Source organism: Acomys russatus, chromosome 16, assembly GCF_903995435.1.
Source record: "Acomys russatus chromosome 16, mAcoRus1.1, whole genome shotgun sequence".
NCBI classification, from domain to species: domain Eukaryota; kingdom Metazoa; phylum Chordata; class Mammalia; order Rodentia; family Muridae; genus Acomys; species Acomys russatus.
Window position 1 is genome coordinate 41400422 of NC_067152.1, and position 24647 is coordinate 41425068.

Genomic DNA, 24647 nt, shown 5'->3' on the forward strand with positions numbered 1-24647 from the left:
CCAGCCTTTTTGTTCTTGGTAGTTTTCACCATGCGTCTAAATCTTCTCACAGCAGACCACAAAAAAGGATCAAACTAATGTTGTTGGCTTTTCCTCTCTGTTGGCCATCTTTATTTTGTACACTCTGGCAATTCTGGTAATAAGGGATTGCTATAATGAGAATATGTGAGCTTTACAAGCTGCCAGGTGTCTGACACCAATCCTACTGCAGCTCCATCTGCTGCCCATCCAGATGCTCATGCTGAAACTGGAAAAGGTCCATGGAGAAGCCGGAAACTAATGCCTGTGACACTAGATCTGTTTGTAGATCTTTAAAAAAAAAAAGTTACGAGCACTTAAACTCTTCATGAACAGAGCCCTTATATGCACCATATTCCAAAACTGTACATATGCCGCAACCGTACTTCATCAGGAATGGCATGACAATAAGGGCATCCTTTTCTGAGGAAATGGCAGGTTTTATAAGCTTCGGTATACGCTAAATACTGAAGCCTGCATGGGGACAGTTAGGGAGGTTATTCAAGATCTGCCTTTATAGTCTCAGTCACACAACCCTAAGTGTGAAACAACACATGCTAACACCAACATCCATGTGTGGGGCTGGACAGATGGCTCCAGAGTCAGGAGTACTCGCTGCTCTCCCAGAAGACCTCGGTTGACTCCAGCTGCAGAGGCTCCATCCTGACCTCCAAGGGTGCCAGGCACACTCATGGTGCACATACATACAATCAGATAAAGCATTCATACACATGTTGGGAGTATGGGTATTCTGCCTGCATGTATGCCCATACCACACGCATGCCTGATGCCCAGGGAGGACTGAAAAGGTTGTCAGAGCTCTTGCAACTGGAGTTCTTGATGGAGCAAGCCTCTGTGTGGCACTGAAAAACAGGGACTGGGCTGAGCCTCTTCTGTAGCCCTCTCTACAGCTAACCTCTGTAATAGCTTGCTTGAGACAAGAAAGATACTTGCTATTTATTATTATTTCTTTTGGTTGTTGTGACAGAATCTCACGTGGCCCAGGCTGGCCTCAAACTCACTATGTACCAGAGAATCAGCCTGAATTTCTGATCCTCCTGCCTTCTGATATGCCACCTTTCAAACCTGAACCAGATAAATGATATGATATAGACAACTCAACATGTCTTTACATCACAAGACCATTGAGCCCCCCAAAAACAAAAACAGCAACAACAACAACAAAAAAAAACTAAAAAACCAAAAAAAAAAAAAAAAAAAAAAAAAAAACCAAAAACCAAAAACCAAAAAACAAAACAAAACAAAAAAAACAAAAACAAAAAAACAAACAATTTAAACAGAGCCCCAGCTACTGAGGAGGCTGAAACAAAAGGGACCATGTGAGCCCGTTCAGGGCAAGCCTGGCCATCAGAGGTGGAGCACTCACTCACTGCAGGCACGGACCAACACAGTTCCAACAACGGGGTGCAGGTACTCTTGCTCTTCATGAGGACTTTGCTTCATTGGGGTATCCACATCCAAGTTCATGTACACTCACGTATCTTCCCACTTAGAAGGTTCTAATTAGCCAGGTGGAAACTGCCACTGCATGAAGCATTTCCTGGCAAGGAGTTCAAGTCACTTTATAGCTAATGGTCACTGACTCTTACTATAAATTCTCCAAGTCAGTGTATGTATTCCTAGCCCTTAAATATTGTGTCACAGGGATGTATACAGTCTCCCGGTTTTACTCCAAATTCCTAGCAGACTCAAAACTCGTTGACTGACTTATGTGTGGAACATGAAAAGAGAATCATTGAAATGTATTACGCAATGAATGATCTTCATTTCACATCGACTTGCCAGTCATTGTCTCCAGCTGGGGCTGAGCTCATTGAAGAGAACACGTGTGAGGCCCCCAGTTCAATCTTGGGGGATGGGGAAGAGGCGCCCATATGAAGGATAATTTATTTTAGTAAGGTTTAGCTAGAACAAGGGGTGAAAACTTAAAAGCACAACTCAACTCAACATGTCTTTACATCACAAGACCATTGAGTCAAAACAAAACAAAACAAAAAACCAAGCAATTTAAACAGAGCCCCAGCTACTGAGGAGGCTGAAACAAAAGGGACCGTGTGAGCCCGTTCAGGGCAAGCCTGGCCATCAGAGGTGGAGCACTCACTGCAGGCACGGACCAACACAGTTCCAACAACGGGGTGCAGGTACTCAAAGTAAACAGACGCACCATGCTGCCCTTAAAACTGACTCCTGCAGTCAACGGTCCACCTACAGCTGCTGACCACAACCTGGGAGCCATGTTGACGCAGGCCACTCCTGACAAAGCTCTCCGAGCTCTAAGTTCATCGGCCAACCCCAAACATTGGTTTCTAGAAAAGACTGAGAAAGTCCCCTGTAGCAGGAAATCTGTCTACAGGAATCAAAACTGAAATTTATACACAAATTTTGAAAAGCGCATCAGGCATCTATGTGACTGTCTTACTGAACATGTCCTAATGTATGCCACCTGTCCTTTCTTGATTCCAGTATCTTGTTTCCTGTGCACACATTCCAGGTTGACTATAGCTATCTTTGGCACCACAGACCATGCAATGCTAGCTGAATTAGTCAGAGGTCAGAGGGCACCTCCTGCAAGTACAGGGGCACAAACCAGAATTCAAACAGCTGTCAGTTAAGCTCAGCATTCTGGCTTGAGAAATCACATGCTACTCAATGCATGAGGTAAACACAGGATGGTATGCTGAAGACTCCTCTTCCCTCCGCCCAGTCTCAACATAGCTGCCCTCCCCTGAAACTTCGGGGTTGCACCAATCACATCAGCAAAGGCTCAAACACCTTGGACTGCTCTATTTGTTTACACCTAAAGGACAAAATGAGGGAGGGGGCTAAATTTTAGAGTCTTGGTATATAGTGGTATTTTCTCACCTATACTGGACTACCACTAAAATAAAATGCTGCCACTATTTTGGACTAATGTCCAAAATAAAAACTAATGAAAATTGGGATTGTTTATAAAATATCTACTTAAAAACAAAACAAACAAACAAAACCAAGAAGCTGGGCGGTAGTGGCACATGCCTTTAATCCCAGCACTCGGGAGGCAGAGGCAGGCAGATCTCTGTGAGTTCAAGGCCAGCCTGGACTACTGAGCGAGTTCCAGAACAGCCAGAGCTGTTACACAGAGAAACCCTGTTTTAAAACAAAAACAAAACAAGAGGCTAGAGAGATGTACTGCTCTCACAGAGAACTCAAGTGGTGGCTCACAACCGCCTATAATTCCAGCTCCAGGGAGACTTAACGCCTCCAAGGGCATCAGCTCTCACACAATCACAAAGTCACACACAGAGGCACATAATTAAATATATCTTTTAAAAAGACAAAAAGCCTCAAGCCAGGCATTGTGACGCATCCCTGTGATCCAGCAGAGGCAGCTGGATCTTATGAGGTCCAGGCTAGCCTGGTCTATAAAATGAGCCCAGGACAGTCAGGGCTCTGTTACCCAGAGAAACCCTGTCTCCAAAAAAAAAAGGAGGAGAAGAAGAAATTTTATTTTTATTTTATGTGGAGGAGGAGGAGGAGGAAGAAGAAGAAACAACTTTATTTTTATGTTATGTGTATGGTATTTTGTCTGTATGTATGTCCATGCATGATGTGAATGCACTGACCACAGCAGCTAGAAGAATGTCTTAGACCACCTGGGACTGGAGTTAAGACACTAGGTCTCTGGGGCTGGGGAGTTGGCTCAGAGGTTAAGAGCACTGCCTACTCTTCTAGAGGTCTTGAGTTCAATTCCCAGCAACTACATCATGGCTTATGACCATCTATAATTAGATCTGGTACCCTTTTCTGGTGTGCAGGCATACAAGCAAGCAAAACACTATATACTTAATTAATAAATAAATCTTTAAAAAAAAAAAAAAAGACACTAGCTCTCATGTAGCCCTGGGATTGCAGGCTTATACTACCGTATGTGGCTAGTAATTAACACAGTAAAACATGCTTGTGGTTTTTTTTTTTTTTAAAGGAGGAAGGCCGGGCGTGGTGGCGCACACCTTTAATCCCAGCACTCGGGAGGCAGAGGCAAGTGGATCTCTGTGGGTTCGAGGCCAGCCTGGCCTACAAAGCGAGTCCAGGACAGCCAAGGCTACATAGAGAAACCCTGCCTTGAAAACCCAAAAACCAAACCAATCCAAACCAAACCAACAAAAAAGACAAGGTCTCTTTATATAGCCCTGGCTATCCTGGAACATACCAGGTTGGCCTTGAACTCACAGAGATCCGCCTGCCTCCCAACTGTTGGGAAGATGTGTATTATCATACCCAGCAAGAATTCTTATTTTGGGGCTGGAGAAATGGCTCAGAAGTTAAGAGCACTGCTTGCTGCTCTTCCAAAGGTCCTGAGTTCAATTCCCAGCAACCACATGGTGACTCATAACCATCTATAATGAGATTTGGTGGCAGGCAAAACACGGTGTACATAATAAATAAATCTTTTTAAAAAAATCTTATTTCTTTTTTTTGTTTGTTTGTTTTGTTTTTTGAGACAGGGTCTCTCTGTGTAGTCTTGGCTGTCCTGGACTGGCTTTGTAGACCAGCTGGCCTCAAACTCACAGTGATCCGCCTGCCTCTGCCTCCCAAGTGCTGGGATTAAAGGCGTGTGCCATCACGCCCGGCTCTACAAATTCTTATTTCTTGTCTGGTACCTAAATAACAGCAAAATAGCGGAGGTACCACTCAAACCAAACCCAAACTCTGATGGCAATACTGCATGATATAAAGGTGGTGTCAATTTTACATTTGTTCATGCTAGATGGGTGAACAGGATAAATATGTACACAACTTTCCTTCCCTCCAAGATATTACACTACTATGCCAAAAAGTATCCAACAAGCTCCCACATACAGGAAGATGCTCATCCAGGGAGAGAGAAAGAGCCAATGCTGTGGCAAAAAACATGCCCATACTGGGGACAGTGGAGAGGCAGCTAAAGGAAAAAAAAAGAAAGAAAGAAAGAAAGAAAGAAACCCTGTAGGCCACTGCGAACACGGGCAAGGGAGAGAAGGGTGAGACTAAGGTATAGTACGTTAGCTGTGGGAAAGCTAAGCTTCTGGCGAACAGGACATTTACGCAGTTTGAAAAGGCTGTACAGGCAAAAAATCAATATGGCTGAAGACCAGAAGTAGACTGTCACTTGGTGAACAGGGAAACTAAAAACTAGATGTGAACTGAGTATGTGTTTATCACTGGACACACCATTTCTGAATTACTGACAAAGGTGTTGATTGGTAAAACAACAGTTTTTCTGGTTGAGAATTTGAAACTACGAAATCTCGGTGCACATTAGACCCCACTCTAAATGACTCTACAGTAAGGTAGAGTTGGGCCCTGCTTTTGTAAACAGATCTGGAATGAAAACACAGCAATTATGGTTTTGGTGAATTCAGAGAAATGCTGCCTCTGCGTTCTGGACAGGCCTCAGACGCTGTTGTCTGTACATTCAGCTCAAGAGCACATTCACAGGCCGTGGCACAGCCACCTGAGTGAGAGGAGGCAGTGCTCCCAGGCCACCTGAGGAGGGCCGCACGAGAGGTCACCCCAAGGAGGGCCACAGGAGCATTCACTGATCTTGCCACTTTATTTAGTAGTAAAGATACAGAGCTAGGGCTGGAGAGATGGCTCAGAGGTTAGGAGCACTGACTGCTCTTCCAAAGGTCATGAGTTCAAATCCCAGCAACCACATGTTGGCTCACAACCATCTATAATGAGATCTGTATACATAATAAATAAATCTTAAAAAAAAAAAAAAAAAAAAGATACAGAGCTAGGTAATGACAGGCCTGCAGACCAGCCACTGAACAGGCCACAAAGGGGAGCAATGCTGAGAGAGGAGGGCTTGGAAAATCCAAAGTCCAAGGGAAAAGAGGAGAGTGGACAAAGATAAGACCTGTAAGAAAGAAAAAAAGCATACCCCCATTCTGCACCCAGTCCTCAGCAATACCTCTAACGTCTAGAATAGCCACCCACCGTGCTTAGAGAAAGGATGGTTCCTAGATTTCAGTGAAACTCCAAACCAGTGCCTGAGATGGTGACAGCTGCAGGGCCACTGCAACACCATCTGCAAGGATGCAGACCATCCTTGCCGACCCCCTGTATCTGCAGCGCATTAACACAGCCACAGCTACCTAGCTATCAAGAACTGAAACCTTAGCCAGCATGACTGAAGAGCTTGATTTTATTTTATTTTATGTATTTTGCCTGAATGTGTACCTGTGCAACACAAGCGTGCCCGGGGCCAGGAAGCCAGAACTGGGAGTCTGACTGCCAAGAACTGGAGTTACAGACTGTTGTGGGCCTCTGTGTGTGAGCCGGGAACTGAGCCCAGGTCCTCCGCAAAAAACAGCAAGCTCTGTTAAGTACCAAACTTCAGCCAGGGCTGAGCGTGGTGGTGCACGCCTGTAATCTCAGCACTCTGGAAAGCAGAGGCAGGTAGATCTCTGAGTTTGAGGACAGCCTGATCTACACAATAGAGGCCTTGTCTCAAAGTTTAAAAAAAAAAAAAAAAGGAAGCAACGAAGCTAAAAGGAAATCCGGGGTGCTCAGTGGTGTGCTGTGAGAACAGATCAGTGGCAGGCCATGTACTTAGCCTGTGGCAAGGCACTCGGTAGTCTCTTCAGACTCATAACATGATACACTTCTGCTGCAGGGAGCCTGGGTGGGTCTGTCTAGTAGTTCAGCCCTTCGCACTGGGGGAGTCTGCACTTATATATGATAAATAACATTAACTTAGCATGAAACTTTATGTTTCATGAATGTGATTTTGGGCTTTCCCTTTGCAATGGATAGAAACCAGGGCCTCACATAGGCTAGGCAAGTGCTCCACCCCTGACCCACAGACACAAGCCCACCCTCACTGCCACTCATCTCAGTGGTTTTTTTTTTTTTTTTTTGGTTTTTCGAGACAGGGTTTCTCTGTGTAGCCTTGGCCATCCTGAACTCACTTTGTAGACCAGGCTGGCCTCAAACTCACAGCGATCCACCTCTGCCTCTGCCTCCCGAGTGCTGGGATTAAAGGCATGCGCCACCACGCCCGGCTCCATCTCAGTGTTTTTAACTTTGAAAAATAACATCCAAGCTGGGCCCTGTAGCCCTGACTGACCTGGAACTCACTATGTAGACGAGGCTGATCTCAAACTCACAGATCTATCTCCCAAATCCTGGGTTTAAAGGTATATACCATCACACATGGTGTAAGCTATTTTTAAAACAAAGAAAATTCTAGTTTTTAAAAGCAGCCCCAAGAGTAGAAATGTAGCTCACTGGTAAACGGAGCACAAGACAAGGACTCCACACCAATCCCATGACACACTGAGTGAGTAAGTGAATAACCAGCAGCAGGCTCACTAAAGCATTCTAGTCCATGTTTTCTTTTCTAAGAAAATGTACATATCTGTGTGTGTGGCTAGGAAGGAGGAATGTGGGCACACCATGAAGTGTGTGCAGAGGTCACAGGAACTTTTCAGAATTGATTCTCTCTCCACAGTGGGATCTAGGGAGCAAGCCTAGACTATCCAGCCAGTTCTCTTAACCCAGGGGTGTCACTCCAGCCCTAGTCTATATTTTCTATATAGAAAGTTGTTTCATAAGCATTCCCTTAAAGAGAGAGCACAGGGGCTGGAGAGATGGCTCAGAGGTTAAGAGCACTGACTGCTCTCCCAGAGGTCCTGGTTCAATTCCCAGCAACCACATGGTGGCTCACAACCATCTATAATGAGATCTAGTGCCCTCTTCTGGTGTGCTAGCTCAATTGTAGGCAGAATACTGTATAAATAAATCAAGGGGGTGAAGAGGGGGGAAAACGAGGGGGGAGGGGGAAGGAGGGGAGGGGGAAGGAGGGGAGGGGGAAGGAGGGGAGGGGGAAGGAGGGGAGGGCGTGTGTGCGAGCGTGCTCGAGAGCATGGAATTTGAAGGCACAAATTTAAAACTCTTTTGTGAAGTACTTCACAAAAACTAAAATAGTCTTAGTAAGTTCAGGGCTCTTGGGTATGCCATGCTGCTACCAATGGCTCACATCTACTTTCCTAACTGCCAAGTACACCTCTCAAAGACAATTCCAAGTTGAAGTGTTCTAGGACAGCTCCAGTAATTCTTCAGAGCTTTGCTAAATTTAGAAGCTAGTCCTTAGTAAGCCACGGATAGCTACACAGCCAAAATGCAGACCTGAGCGCTTCTAAACTAACTCAGAAACTTGTCTAATGTCTTAACAAGTCTGTTTCATTCAAAACACCCAACTATCTTCAGCAAGCTCTTACAGCAGGGCATTAAGTATTATTTAGACCTTGAAACCTGATCTTTCTATCAACCCTAGCACTAAACACAGCACAAATTTAAGCACTTAGACACACTTGGTGATTTTTATAAAGCCTTTTCAGAGACCATTGTTCAATATGTATACATGCCATGGAGCATGTGCCATCTTAGCACCTTCTTTCCCGTCAAGTGAGTTCCAGCGATCAAAATCAGGTTGTCAGGCTTGGCAACAATGCCTTTACCCACTCAGTCCTATTTATCTATTGGTATTTGTAGATGTAAGCCATCAAGGTAGGTCATTTTAAGAATTCATCAAAATGAGCCAGGCCTAGGGGATAGGAGCTGGAGGTGAGTGCCGGGCATGGTGGCACACGCCTGTAATCCTAGCACTCGGGAGGCAGAGGCAGACTGATCTCTGTGAGTTCAAGGCCAGCCTGGTCTACAAAGTAAGTCCAGGACAGCCAAGGCTACACAGAGAAACTATCTTGAAAAACAAACAAACAAAAAATGGGGGGGGGGGGGGGGCGCCTAGAGAGATGGCTCAGGAGTTAAGAGCACTGACTGCTCTTCCAGAGGCCCAGAGTTCAATTCCCAGCAACCACATGGTGGCTCCCAACCATCTACAGTGTAATCTGATGCCCTCTTCTGGCCTGTGAGTGTATATGCAGGCAGAGCACTGTATACATAATAAATAAATACGTCTTTAAAAAAAATAGGGGGGCTGGGATAGGCAGGGCTTTTTTGGGGGGAAAGGGGTTTATTTTTTGAGACAGGTGGCTGTCTTGGACTTACTTTGTAGACCAGGTTGGCCTTGAACTCACATCCATCTGCCTACAGAGAGCTGGGGTTAAAGGCATGGGCCACCACACTCAACTAGGCAGGGCTTTTATAAACTTTCCAGTGAAGACTTGAGACTTACTTAATTTCAAAAAAGTTACCTGTCCACAGGAGGGAGTATAACCTCATTTTCCTTACAATCTGTTATTAAATGATTCTAATAAACATTCTGAAAATAATAAAATGCATTTTATTATTTATTTATTTTCCCTTAAGACAGGGTCTCTCTGTGTAGCCCTGGCTGTCCTAGACTTGCTTTGTAGACCAGGCTCGCCTTGAACTCACAGATATCCACCTGCCTCTGCCTCCCTAGTGCTGGGATTAAAGGCGTGTGCCACCATGCACAGCACACTTCATTTTAAATATATTAGTACATTAAAAAGCCATACATAATTTCAAATCATCATTTAATTTTCAAAGCCAAACATTTTCAAGAATTTGTCATATAAGAAACCAGATGCTAACCCCAAAAATGTGATAAACTTCTGAATTCAATAAATAAATAAATAAATGAAACTTCTGAATTCTTAGTAGAGTCAGCTATAACAGGCACACATGCCTATGTTTCTAGCCCTTGGGAAGTTGAGGCAGAAGGATGTCTGTGACTTTCAAGCCATAGAGGATTACAAGAGGGCTACGCAGGGATGTCCTTTTTCTTCTTCTCCTCCTCCTCCTTTTTTGGTTTTTCGAGACAGGGTTTTTCTGTGTAATAGCCCTGGCTGTCCTAGACTTTCTTTGTAGACCAGCCTATAGACAGAGATCTGTCTGCCTCTGCCTCCCGAGTGCTGAGAGTAAAGGGAAGGGTGTGTGTGTATGTGTGTGTGTGTGTGTGTGTGTGTGTGTGTGTGTAGAGGACGGCTCAGTGGTTAAAAGCGCTGTCTGCTCTTCTTCTAGGGGTCCTGAGTTCAGTTCCCAACAACCACAAGGTGGCTCACAAGCATCTATCTATAATGTGATCTGGTGTTCTTTTCTGCAGATAGAGCACTCATATATAAAATTTACCTGTTTCTTAAAATCCCCCAGCACGTATTTGTAATGTTGAAGAGCATTTGCAGCATAAACTAAAAACCTAGTTTGTTTTTCCACCTTTTTCTAGATGTGAGTTAGAAATTTGTCTAGAAGAGATTCATTTGGTTCAAAGAAGGAAACTGAATTAAAACCAAGGCATAGAGTCAGCATTGGTGGTACACAACTTTAGTCCCAGCCCTTGGTCAGAGGCAGAGGCAAAGACGGATCTTTGGATTAGGGCCAGCCTGGTCTACTTGATCAGTTCAGGCCAACCAGGTATATGTAGCAAGACCCTGTCTCAAAAACAAAGTACAGTGTATCTAGAAATATATGCCAAATTCCTCTAGTCTCAGAATTGCTCATTAACTTAATGACAGAGCTATAAAGGTGAATAACCACCTTTAAGAACAGCACAAAATAAAATGTGCCTCAAAAGACAGCGAGCATTTTCGATATCAAGCTGTCTACACATTTAACAAATTTGGTTATCACGGTCTCCTAACACAGTGGCAAGCTCTAAATTAATGTCCTACCGTTACCAGGAGACTAAAAATGGGGCAAACATGCACTTGTAGGTGTATTCTGGCTTAAAGCAGGTAACCTTTAGTGCAGGCATTAGAAAACGGACAACACAGTATCAAATGTCCCCCTTGAGTGTAAGAACTAAATTATTAATAGAAACAATCAAGAAACCCAGCAACAGGGAACTAGGAAAGTCAATTATAGAACATTATCTTGATGTATTATGTAACCACTAAAAATAATTAGTAAAATATGGGAAGTACAAAAATTAAACGTTGTGTTTCAGAGCCAGGTATGGTGGCACACAACTGTAATCCCAGCATTCAGGAACGAGGCAGGCAGATTTCTGTGAGTTCGAAGCCACCCTGGTCTACAAAGTGAGTCTAGGACAGCCAAGAATACACAGAGAAACTCTGTCTAGAAAAACAAAAAGACAAAAAAGCAAAAACAAACAAAAAAGCCAGGCATGGTGGCACATGCCTTTTATCCCAGCACTTGGGAGGTAGAGGCAAGTGGATCTCTGTGAGTTCCAGGCCAGCCAGTGAGGTCCAGGCCAGCCAGGGCTACACAGAGAAACACTGTCTTGAAAAACCAAAACCAGAAAAGAAAAGAAAAACCATGAATAAATAAGCAATGGTTTTGCGGTATGTTTTCCTCCTTGTGATGCAGAGACTACAGGGCTCTGTGTGTTAGGTTACAGACTCTGTACATGTTAGGCATGGACTTTGCCACTGAGCTGCATCTTCAGCTACCTATTTTATTTACACACATGCACACATGCACTTGCCAAGCAAGGTGCACAGGTAAAAAAGGTCAGAAAACAACGTTCAAAAGTCAGGCCTCGCTCTACCATGTGGGTTCCAGGAATGGGACTCAGCTCGTAAGGTTTGGCAGCAAGCATCTTTACCCATGGCCTACATTGTGAGTGATAAAGCTTAGCATATTTCTAAAACAGTAATACTAAAGGGGACTGATACAGCATTTGAAGTTTCCTATTTTTCTCTAATAATGTACAATAAAATAAGTGTAAATGGTATGGGTGTGGTGGCACACGCCTCTAATCCCAGCACTGCAGAGACAGGAGGATGGATCTCTGTGAATTCGAGGACAGCCTGGTCTACACAAAAAGTTCCAGAATACCCAGTGCTACATAGTGAGGCCCTGACTCAAACAAACCAAAACTAAAATCAAATGCCCATATTTCAGCTGAGCTGGGCCAGGGTTTTACAATCCTGAATCTGAGGTTACAGCAGAGAGGCACTTACAGTTTGCTGAATAGAGGCCTAAGACTTAGGAGTTCCCTGACACCGCTTCTACTCCTGACCATATTGGTAAAATTAGCAGCAGCTAGCCAATAACTGCCTATGAGTGTTAGTCACTGCTTTCAGCACACTGACATGTTAGCTCTTTTAAACTTTATGGTGGCCCTAGGAAGGCAGGTATTATTATTTCCATTTTACAGATGGGAGGACCAAAATGTAAAATTGCTGAGCAAACTGTCCAAGATCATAAGCCCAATTGGCTAGTGAGTAGAAGAGCTAAGATTAAGGGGCTAGGGGGCTAGAGAGATGGCTCAGAGGTTAAGGGCATTGACTGCTCTTCCAATGGTCCTGAGTTCAATTCCCAGCAACCACATGGTGGTTCACAACCATCTACACTGAGATCTGATGCCTGGAGCTTAACTCTTTTAAATACTGACAAACTGTTTCTCATTCCACATCCAGAAGGTGGTAAAAATCAGAGTATCTGCCAAGTGGAGAAAGATTTTCCTCAGTCACTAAAGGTTTATTTGTTTTGTTTTTCCAGCCCTGGCTGGCTGCCCTGGACTCTTCATAGACCAGGCTGGCTTGGAACTCACAGATTCACCTGCTTCTGTCTCCCAAGTGCTGGGATTAAAGGCATGCTCTGCCATGTCTGGTTTTGCCTTGTTTTGTTTTGTTTTGTTTTGGGAGAGGGGGATTTCAAGACAGAGTTTCTTTCTCTGTGTAGCCTTGGCTATCCTAGACTTGCTTTGTAGACCAGGCTGGCCTCAGAACTTACAGCGATCCTCCTGCCTCTGCCTCCTGAGTGCTGGGATTAAAGGTGTGCACTGCCACATTTAGCTTTTGTTTTCTGTTTTCGTTTTTTAAAGTACTTATTTATTTTTATGTATATGAGTGCTCTATTTGTATGAACAGCTTCATGCCAGAAGAGGGCATCAAATCACATTATTGATGGTTGTGAGCCACCCTGTGGTTGCTGGGAATTGAACTCAGGACCTCTGGAAGAGCAGACAATGCTCTTAACCTCTGAGCCATCTCCCCAGCCCATGGTTTGTTTTTTTAAAGTCTCAAAGTTTTGAAACTAAGCACTAACTACAATGCACTTTAGCCTAAAAGGTTTAAGTCCAGGGTCGGAGAAATGGCGCAGCACTTTGACTGAGTGTCAACTGCTCCTCATTATGACCAGAGTTTGGTTTCCAGGACCCATGAGTGGCCACAGCTTCAGGGGAAGCAACTCTTGGCCTTAGTTTCTGAGCTACTTCTACACTCATGTGATGGGTCCAATGGTGTCAGTCCTTTGGTGCCAGAAAACATGGGGACGCTCTTAAGGTTGAAACACCCACCAAGAGCTTCAGGAATGGTGTCTGCTCAACAGGAAGCCTCCACCGGAGCAGTGCATGTCATGTCCTCAGTCATTTCTTTCCCAGAAGAGGGAAGTGGGTCTCTATCCCAGCTCCTCAAGATGTGTAGGAACTGAAAGTTCATTCTCAGCACGGATTTGGAAACTCTGAGTTCAGCTGACAAAGTGAACATAAGGTTCAAAAGCTACTCGACTTAAGAAAATTCAGACGACAAACTGGTTATCATAAAAATTAAGCTGAGCACAGTAGCTCATATTTGTAATCCTAACAGGCTGAGGCAAGAGGACTGCCCATGAGTTTTATGCCAGCCTGGTTACATAGTGATTTCTGTAACAGCCTAGACTTCAGAATGAGACAGTGTCTAAAAAAAAGAAAAAGAAAAAAGAAAAAGGAAAAGAAAGAAAAGAAAAAGAAAAAGGCACAGTCCACATCATCTGCAATCCCCATACTCAGAAGGCCAAACCAAGAACACCTCATGTTTGAGGCTGCCTGGGCTACACTGTGAGTTCCAGGCCAGACTAGGTCCCAGAGTGAGACTTTCTTATACACACACAAAAGGAAACATGCAAACAAGCTAACAACTCTCCTGGTCAACAAATGGATACTTCTCAAAAGATGAGGGGAACAAACTCCAACTGGTCAACAAAAATCTGAACAAATGTCCCCCCTCACCAGCTCTGACATGCCACTGAAAACTACAGAGATTCCATCTCTCGGCAGTGGGATGACAGTCCTCTTCTGCCTCCTCAAGCACTGTACATATGTGGTATAAAGACACCCATGCAGGCAAGACATTCATATACAGAAAATAAATATAAATTTAAAATTCTAGGTCAGGCGTGGTGGTGCATGCCTTTAATCTCAGGCTGGCCTCGAACTCACAGCGATACGCCACCACCTCCCAGCTCTTTATACTTCTGAGGGGAATGCAAACAACTCCAGCCACTATGGAAATCAGCATGAGCATTAGCTTAAAAACTAAAGATAAAGACAATGAGATTGCTCTAGCCACCAAGCTTGATGACCCAAGTTCAATCCCCAGGATTCACATGATGGACTTTAACATGCATGCTGTCACATGTTCACAATGCACCCACACATAATCAAAAATAGAATTAAAATAAAATAGAAGCCTGAAGGAGGAGAGAATTTACTTCAGAGAGTTGCTCTGGGACACTCGTATGGGCACCACACAAACACAAAAACCACCTAAAGACAATGATAAATTTAAAAAGAAAAAACTAATAAACAGACCATACAACCAAGCTACCTCATTTCTCTCATCTTTAGACTCCAAGTCAAATAACAGAGGTATTTGATCAGTGTTTACCACAGCACCAGTCACAACAGGTAAGTCATGGAACCAGCATGGCCATCCAAAAACAGAACCAGGAAAATGTGGTTTATGTAAACAATGGATTGTCTTTTGTTTTTCAGGCAAAGAAGTTACAGTCTTTGCAAGACAATGGATGCATCTATAGATAATTATATTAAAGGAATTGAGTCAGTCTCAGAAAGACAAATGCCGTGTGTTTTCTCTCATTTATGGGTCCTACAGTTTGGATACATGAAAACCATATACAAGTATGGCTTTAATCCCAGTATTAGGGAGACAGAGGCAGGTGAATCTCTGTCTACAAAGTGAGTCTAGGACCACCTGTCTTGAAAAATAAAAAATAAAAATAAACAAAACAAAAAAGGGGGGGGGGAGAGAAAACCATATAGGAGCACGCACCTGTAATCCCAGCACTCAGGAGGTAGAGGCAGGTGGATTGCTGTGAGTTCAAGGCCAGCCTGGTCTACAAAGCGAGTCCAGGACAGCCAAGGCTGCAGAGAGAAACCCTGCCTCGAAAAAAACAAAAGAAAAAAAGAAAACCATATACATACACAGATATATACCCATGGCATAAAAGCAGAGGTTGCATTGTCCAAGGAGCAAAGAACACATTAACAGTAGAAACTATGCTCAAAGCACATGACATTGTACCAAGAAGAGCTTTCCATAGCATTCATTGTATTGTTGTTGGAGTATGGTCTGGTGCTTTATATTTAATTGCTCGTCTCTCGACATTCTTGCTGTTTATGAGCAAACTGTCACCTACCCTAAATATTGCTGTTTAACCTTGCCTAGAAATTATTCCTGATTAGCTGATTAAAGAGTCAATACCTGGGTAGAGCAGAAGGAAGGGGAGGAGTGAAAGTTCTCAGGCTTGGGGGCAGAGAGGATCTTCAGAAGGAAGGACAGACAGGGACAGGAGGAGGAAATAAAACCCTCACGATAGGCTGAAAGAACACATGGTCCAATCAACGTGGTTGGAGGAGATGCAAAACATTAGCAAGTATTTATGGATTATGGATGGGAGGTAGCCCAGGTAGAAATGAGAAAGATGCCATGGTACAGGGCCTTGGGAAGCAAAAGATAGTTTAGAGGATTAGTATCTGCCCTACCCTAGCTGAACCAAGACTATTCTAAAATACAACAGATGTCTGTGTCTCTTACTGATTGACTGTGGGTTAGAGAATACCGCCGTAATAACTATAGTCTAATAATAGACATTTTTTAGACCATACTTTTAAATTAACCACAACATATAGTAATAAAAAGGCAAATACAAGTAATTAATTTTTGTTGTTGTTTTTTGTTTTTTGAGACAGGGTTTTTCTCTGTAGCCTTGGCTGACCTAGACTCACATTGTAGACCAGGATGACTTTGAACTCACACTGATCTACCTGCCTCTGCCTCCCCAGTGCTGGGATTAAAGGCGTGCGCCACCATGCCTGGCCTGCCACCACACTTGTTAACCTGAGCTCAATCACCAGGACCTACAGTGGGAGGAGAGAAAGGACTGGTCCACATGCATGCTGTGGCACATGTGCCCACTCCCCTACAGGTAAATAAAGAGCCTCTGCCTCCCAATTGCTGGGAATAAAGGTGTGTACCACCATGCCCGGCGCCTTTCCTCTTCTAAAATCATGTAACTTAACAGCCTTGGGCTGCTTAGTACCTTAGTACAGTAATGTGTTGTTTTTCTTTCAGAGTTGCCGAAGAGAGAAAACGTAGTTTGTGTTTCTTCCCCAACAGCCAAGGCAATGAGCTTAGAGTCTGGTTCAAGGCAGATGCTTAAAGAGCAGAAAATGAACCCAAAACCTATCTCTCAAGCAGTTTGTGAAGATAGTGAAGGTAGTGAGCGCCAGCCAGAAGACACGGGTGAGTAGAACGCTGGGTCCCTTCTAGAAGCAAAGAAAGCAAATAGCTCTATCAGAGCGCACAAAGGCCTGTGGGCTTACAATGCCCTGGATCCCTACGCAGCAGGTGCACGCTCATGCATCGCAGCATGGCAGCCTTACGTGCACCGAAGCTAAAGACACACCTAGCAAGTGCTTTACCACTAAGCTGCAACCCCAGTCGCCTACTCAGGGCCCATTCCAAGCCTCCACTACAGCGATGAGGAACTTAAGTGCATTTCAATCATGAAAAGGCCTGACGCTTGCAGAAAGAGTCCTTTCATTTTTAAGCCCTAGGACCCCCTGCTCTCCAAGCAAAACATAAATTTACGTAAAAGGACAAGTAACAAAGGCAGATGAATTTGAAACCAGCCTGGACAACACAGATATCATCTCAAAACAGAACAAGCAGAGAAACAAAGCAACAAGCTGAGCGTGGTGGCGCAGCCCTTTAAGCCCAGGGCTCCAGAGGCAGTTAGGTGACTCTCAGCGAGTTCGAGGCCAGCCTGATCTACAAAGCAAGTCGTAGGACAGCCAAGACTATACAGAGAAACCTTGTCTCAACCAAACCAAACAAGAACAACAGGAAACAGGAGAAAGAAAAGGAGGACAAATACCTCCCTATTTCAATCAAAGTTTCAGTGTCCCATCCACCTTTAATCATGTCTGGGCTCACAAGTACTACCAAATGATACAAGGCAGTGGTGAAGCTGGGTTACTCCCCACAGAAAGGACGCAACGGCGTGCCTTACTGACAGCCCCTAACAGAGAGCATGTCCTCTTCACGAAGCTGTGTCACAGCTACAGACAAAGGGCAGCCACTGTGTCAGCACACGTGTTCATATTCATCTCACTCCTCGGTTTATGGACTAAAGCCACAAGAGTGCTAACAAAGAGCTAATGGCCACTGTTCAGAAGCAGTAATGGCATTATGACTTCACATCCCAGTTATCTACCAAATTAGAAAGAACCAACTGTGTGAGGTTTCTCTCCCCACATACAAGTGAAAGTAAATGTGAACCTTCTGATTCACCTTCTTCTTCATAACAATTTCCAGGAGGACACTAACAACTTGTCAGACATCTACAGCCTAGGTCCAAGACAGACTTAAAGAGACCGTAGTCAGGAGAGCTGTTGCTTAGAGCCCCTGATTTTGTTGCTTTAGTGTCAACAGGCAATAGGACTCACTAACAAGAATATGAACTGCCAGCCCTGCCAAGTCCAAGATACTAGAGCTAGTTAAATGGGAAGGTTATATACTTAAAACAAACAAGAAAACACAGTCAGGCATGGTGGACCTCACCTATAATCTTGGGCAACATAGTGAGTTCTAAGTAAGCCTGGGCTACAAAGAGACCCTGACTTGAAAAATCAAAACAAAACAAAACAAACCACAACTGGTTCTAAGGGTTTTTGTCCAGGCTGCAAATGTTGAGTGTCTGAGTAAACAGCCTCATTGTAAGATAGCACAAGTGGATGATCTACTGTGCACAGTCACCACAGAGCAAATGACCTCTGTACCAATGGCACAGTCACTTAGCAGCCAGAGCTCTGCCACTCTGAGAAGCCAGCAACAGAAGACTCTGGTGGTCTAAAGCCAGGGCGTTTCATTAGACTCTTAAAGAGTTTGCGTCACACACCTTTAATCTCAGCACTCAGGAAGCAGAGGTAGGAGGATCTCTATGAGTTCAAGACCAGCCTGGTCAGTCGGGCGGTGGTGGCTCACGCCTTTAATTCCAGCACTCGGGAGGCAGAGGCAGGCGAATCGCTGAGTTCGAGGCCAGCCTGGTCTACAAAGTTAGTCCAGGACAGCCAAGGCTACACAGAGAAACCCTGTCTCAAAAAACAAAAACAAAAACAAAACAAACAAACAAAATAATAATAAATAAAAGACCAGCCTGGTCTACAAAGTGAGTCTAGGACAGCCAGGGCTGTTACACAGAGAAACCCTGTCTTGTCAAACCAGGGAAAAATAACACAAAAAACCAAAAGCTGTGTCACAACAAAGGTTTTGCCAAGGCTGCACAGAGAAACCCTGTTTCAATATAAAAAACAAAAACAAAAAATCAAAACCCAAAGGTTTCTACTCTAGGACCTTTAGCGCTACCTTATGTGCCATTCAACTGACATTTCTGAGCCTGAGGAATGACTGCACCGCCCCCTGAACTTCCAAGTCAGCCAGCTCCCTGATTAGTAATAGTTTCAAAGCCCAGTTATTTGGTGTGGAAAACGTCTTAACAGTTTCCTCTGAGACTGAAATAGGAGAGCAGCTTTTTATACTGAAAGGTAAACAACTCAAAACAGCTGCAGAAGTCCCTGAAACTGACGAGATTCACTAGGCCCCTCCCTGGCTCTGTGCCCCCTTTTCAAGAAGCTAAGAGGCAAAGACTCAAGCTGAGCTGTCAGGAGAGGCTCACTGAAGAAGAGCTGTAAAGACTCTACGACCAGGCCAGCTTCCTGGAAGCAGAAGGTGCCTGGAGCCCTGAGTTGTCTTGAAGAGGTTTAGACCAGAGTCCCTTGGAAAGGACACTCTCCAACCTGTTGAGCGGCCTGCAGGCTGTGCAGTGTGCTCCCAGCTTTATGGGCTATCATCCACGCTGGGGTGGGGCTTAGTGACACAGCTGTCTTTCAGTCGTTTCTGCTCCTGTAAGTGACCCCTCACCCCTATTCCTGTATTTCACTCCAATAAAACTCACTGGTTCACCATGTTGGCTTTTGGTGGTGTGCATACTTTAGTCCCTGTGGATTCCCTATCTGGGCCGAGCAGACCTGTGTACTGCAGCTCCTCAACAAAAGTCTTGCCAGGCGGTGGAGGTGAATGCTTTTAATCCCAGCCCTCGGGAGGCAGAGGCAGGTGGATCACTGTGAGTTCGAGGCCAGCCTGGTCTACAGAGCGAGTCTAGGACAGCCAAGGCTACACAGAGAAACCCTGTCTCAAAAAACAAAAACACCCAAAACAAGTCTTGTCACACACCACTCCTTCACTGTGAGGGCGAACTACTGATAGGTTCACTCCGTATGGTTCTTCCTATAAACCACATTTTCATGTCTATCACTCAGGGGTAGTAAAACAAGTATCTGGCAAATCCCAACAATCTGGAATGAGGCTCAGAGGGAAGACTATCAAAACTGAGGCACAGGCAGCACTCAAAGTAAGCTTTTCTCGCTGAAGTTCACACACTCTTGGACAACACTCACCCTTGGAAAGAAAACTGACATCCCAAAGGTTGAACTACTCCAGCCAACTGGGTAAATTACCATGTGCCAGGTGGGAAGCCAGCGCTCCTGTCATAGCGGGGCTCAATAAGCTGCAAACTACAAAGCAACTCACTTCTAAACTATATCAATTTTTTATGCTTAGACTTTACTGTGCAGTAATTGCTCACGCTCCTTTAAAGAAAGCCAAAATCTGACTTGTCTAAGGGCAAGTTAAACACTATGTAGAACTCCACTAGCTTTTCAGAAACCAAGGCGTCGAACTCCTCAGCATCTAGTCTACTAGCTCCTCACCACAAAACGCAGATTCTTCTGGCCATGCACAGTAAAGTTAGAGAAATGCTTTTGCATAAATAATCCACATGGAGGATTTTTTTAATACTCTGTTTTTGTTTTTAATACAACTTCACAAGGTAAACCCACCACTACTCATATCTCTTTCTTTGACTTTTCCTGTAGCAACAGAAAAACAGACATTCACACAAAGGCAGTTAAGGACCACACACACATGCCACATTTAAAAATTCACTGAGAATCTACTGCAAGCCATGCAATCAAAGCTGGTGACAAATGTTAAAAGTGTGTACTGAGGATAAAGCAGGCACAGCTTCTTTGTGTGTTATCACAGTGAGGGAAGGCAGCCAAGCACGGGAGTCGACCACATGAGCACTCACCTTAAGGATGTCCCCCCTTTTGAAGCTCAGCTCATCGTCGGCAGTAGCTTTGAAGTCATATTTGGCGATGGCTTCCATTCTGAGCGCAGCTCAGTGCTCAGCAGCCTGAAGCAGGGGGGGAGGGAGTCTTCCCTGCTGGAGAGCTCTGGCTTCAGCCTTTCCTCTTCTGGGGCTATTCTTGCACACTGGGACACACAATGCCACCCTGAATCAGAAAAGCGATGATTAAGAGAAGTGGCCAGATCGAAGGCAGCCCCGCCCTGCCAATTGGCCTACACTCCCAGCCCCCACGCCCCCTGGCTTCGTAGGGCTCGGCCCCCTCCTCCTCCCTTCCAGGCAACCGCTCTCCTTCCTCTTTTCAGCTTCAGCCCCAGGCGACTGACAAGCCCAGCGGCCAATAGCGGCAGCTGCTTAAGCTATTCCAGAATACACTTCCTCTTCCTTCCCTGAGGGTTAAACTCAGGAACCGGCGAGTTGCCTCAGTCAGTCCCGGGCCTTTGCTCCAGCACCCCTTCACACATCTCCCGCACCCAAGGCAGTCTGCTTAAAGAAAGACCCACTGGAGGTGCTTACAGAGGCCTCTCCTTCTGGTGTCCTTAGAACCCACGCAGGACTTGGGTGTCCGGCAGCTCTACCCCACTGAAAGTAAACCTTGATCTGTTCTCAAGAATGGTAGAGCTAGCTAGCCTAGAACCGCGTTTTAATTCCACTGGCTGCAATACAATGAGCAACAGCATCCTTCACGCCCAGTCTGTCATCTGGTCCTCAGAGAAGGACTCAGCCCAGTACTGGGTGGGGGAGGAGGGCCCATCTTGCACCCAAGCCTCTGGGGTCTGCGTAGTCCTTGAAATGAATGGCCAGGCTTAACATCCAGGAAGAGCCTCTACGTTATTCCTAAACAGCATAGATGGAAGTTCTATTTTATGTTTTAAAGGAATCCCTTCCAGCATATCTTAGCTGTCAATTTGGGGGAGGGAGGGTAGGGTTTCTATACTGTAGTTATGGCTGACCTGGAACTCCATGCACACACACACCCCAGACTGGCTTAGAATTTTGGGTGATCCTCCTGGTTGGTCCCTGGAGTGCTGACACCACAAGTACGTGCTATCATGTCCTCTGCCTCAAGTATTTTCTGTGGGGACAAGTAAGTACAGGCTGGCGACAGATGGTCAGACGCCAGCCTCACCCAGGTTCCCCCTCGCCGGTGCTTTCTTCAGACAGGAGAGTCCTACATCAAGTAAGTGGCATTCTATAACTAGAAGATTCTGTCACAACTCCTCCGTGGTGTATCCAGTGGCAGTGAACTGGGGCAGTGTAATCATAAATAGGGAACATAACCGTGACCTCTGCATTCATAAGGGAAAATGAAGCCCCATTTACAGATACAGTTCTTACAAACTAAACAAAAGCAGACAACAAGGGCCACAGCTTAGTGGGGGCAGATTATTTATAATGGTATCTTTCTTGGATAATTACCAACTAGCTAGCAGCTCACTTGAGGGGCACAGGTAACTATGAGTCTTTTGTTCTAAAGCTAAAAGTTGGGGCATTAATCAAGCATAGGTACAAATGGCCAAAGCAGCAAACATGAGAATATTCAGACCAAGTGATTTATATCAGTGCTGTCACAGAGAAAGAGATCACCTGGTGGGAAGTCCTCCAGGGAAATCTGAAAGCAACCATACCAATAAGCCACACCATGGCTTGTTCTTCCAGGCCACACCTTAGCTATTCTTATGCCTCTCGAGAGAAGAAATGAGCCAGGGCATGATAGCACAACTCAGGGAGGCAGAGGCAGGCAGCTCTCTATGAGTTTGAGGCCAGCTTGGCCTACAAAGTGAATCCAGGACAGCCAAGGCTACACAGAAAAACTCTGTCTCAAAAGGGGTGGGGGTGTAGGATGAAAACAAAAAGAAATCTCCTAGTAAATATTAAAGTATTATAAAAACAAAGACGAGGAGGCATGATGGTGCATGCCTGTGATCCCAGAACTCTGGATTACTGCGAGTTCAAGATCAGCCTGGTCTAACTGTAGTTATTTTTCATAGATTAAAACAGATCTACAATATTCTAAGAATTTTTAAATATGTATAGATGATTTGATTGCATATGCATTTGTATACCTCACGTATGCCTGGTGCCCTAGGAGATCAGAAGGTGTTAGATTCCCCTGGAGCTGAAATTAAAGGTGTCCTTAAGCTGCCCTAGGTAAGTGCTGAGATCCAAACATGGGTCTCCTGGAAGAGGAAATGAGTGCTCCTAAACTCCTACCATCTCTCCATGCCTGATACGTCATTGCTTTGATTTGCATTTCATGTTTTCTTTTTTAACTTCTAGTGTGTGTGTGTGTGTGTGTGTGTGTGTGTGTGTGTGTGTGTCCTAATGCTCGATGTATCATAGAAGGTATCTATCATCCCATTTTCTGGATAACCTAACAATCTAATTCCTTCAGGTTTTCTAAACAAAATACTAACTTTTATTTGCTACAGACATAAAAGTATTCACTTGATCCTCTCACATTTATCCTCACAATTTTGTGATTGTACATGCATGCGGAGGTCATGCATGACCTACATATGGAGGTCAACGGACAATTTTTGGAAGCCAACTCTCTCCTTCCACCACGTACGTTCCAGGGATAGAACTCAGGTCACCAGGCTTGGCAGCAAGCACCCTTACCTGCTGAGCCACCTCAAAGGCCTCTCTTCTGATTATCTGTTAATGTGATTGACTTCCTGAATCAACAGTTTCAACTTTCACACGTTTAGACATTTGAGTTTTGTTTTTAAGATAAAGTTTCAAGCCGGGCGTGGTGGCGCACGCCTTTAATCTCAGCACTTGGGAGGCAGAGGCAGGCGGATCGCTGTGAGTTCGAGGCCAGCCTGGTCTACAAAGTGAGTCCAGGATGGCCAAGGCTACACAGAGAAACCCTGTCTCGAAAAAAAAAAAAAAAAAAAAAAAGATAATACCGTATGAGAATATACAGGGGGAGGTAATCCCCCCCAGGAACAGGCATAGGGGAGGGGAATAATGGGAAAATGGGGGGGGGGAGGAATGGGAGGATACAAGGGATGGGATAAACATTGAGATGTAACAAGAATAAATAAATTAAAAAAAAAAAAAAAAAAAAGATAAAGTTTCACAGTGGGTTGTACTGGTCCTGAAGTCAGGAGCACCCCTCAGCCATGGCCTCTCAGGTGTTAGGCTGACAGTGACCGGTATAAAGCAGTGCTAGGTGGTAAGAAGACTCTTCTCGGGAACCTGCTGCAGAGGAGCTGAAGGGAGCTGCAGAAAAGCAGGCAGTGAGAACTACCCGGCCTTTGTTTGTGTTTAGAGATAGCACCTCTTGTAGCCCAGGTTGGCCTCCAACCCTATGGAGCAGAGGATGACCTCCCAAGTGCTGGGTTGCAGGCATGTATCACCACACCCTGTTAAGTAACGCAGGGATCCAATCTTGACACACACACACTATGTAGTATTAAGCCTTGTCCGTAGCTTTTTCACAGCTGTACAGCTGTGCTGCAGATGTCTCAGATTCTGACTGATATAAAATGCACATCCTTCTGCTACATTAGTATTTTGAAAACGTAAAACGAAATGGCTCAGTGGTTAAGAGCACATGTTGCTTTTACAGAGGTCCCAGCGTCAAGTCCCAGAACCCACATGTAACTCCAGTTCCAGGAGGAGCCAACACCTTTTCTATCCTCCTACACAAACTTGGAAAACAAACAGACATGTGCATATTCACTTGAATAAAAATAAATCTTTGGGGCCTGGAGAGATGGCTCAGAGGTTAAGAACACTGACTGTTCAATTCTCAGTACCCACATGGCAGATCACAACTGTCTGTAATTCCAGTTCCAGGGGATCTGACACCCTCACACTGACCTGCATAGATGCAGGCAGAACAGAACGTCAATGTACATTAAATAATAAAGATTTTAAATAAATAAATAAAATCTTTAGCCAGCTATGGTGGTGTACACCTTTAATCCTAGCACTTCAGGAGGCAGGGGCAGGCAGATCTCAGTGAGTTCGAGGCCAGCCTGGTCTACAAAGTGAGTCTAGGGCATCCAAGGCTACACAGGAAAAACCTTGTCTCAAAAAACAAAACAAAACAAAATAAAAACAAAAAAAGAAAGAAAAGAAAAAGAAAAACCAAAAGTAAAGAGGCTGAGGCAGGTGCATTGCTAAAATGTTGAGGCCACCTGAGGCACACATCAGGTCGCCCAGGAGCCACGTGTCAAAGCCATATCCCA

At 44.8% G+C, this 24647-nt stretch overlaps 1 protein-coding gene across 1 annotated transcript in view; it reads right to left on the reverse strand.

Moving 5' to 3' along the window:
- The window catches only part of Grb2 (growth factor receptor bound protein 2), a 60319-nt gene that overhangs the window by 30434 nt on the left and 5238 nt on the right, over nt 1-24647 (reverse strand). Inside the window, exon 2 of the mRNA XM_051159046.1 lies at nt 20389-20593. Coding sequence (XP_051015003.1) covers nt 20389-20466 — 78 coding nt within the window. The 5' untranslated portion in view covers nt 20467-20593. The remainder of the gene's footprint in view (nt 1-20388; nt 20594-24647) is intronic.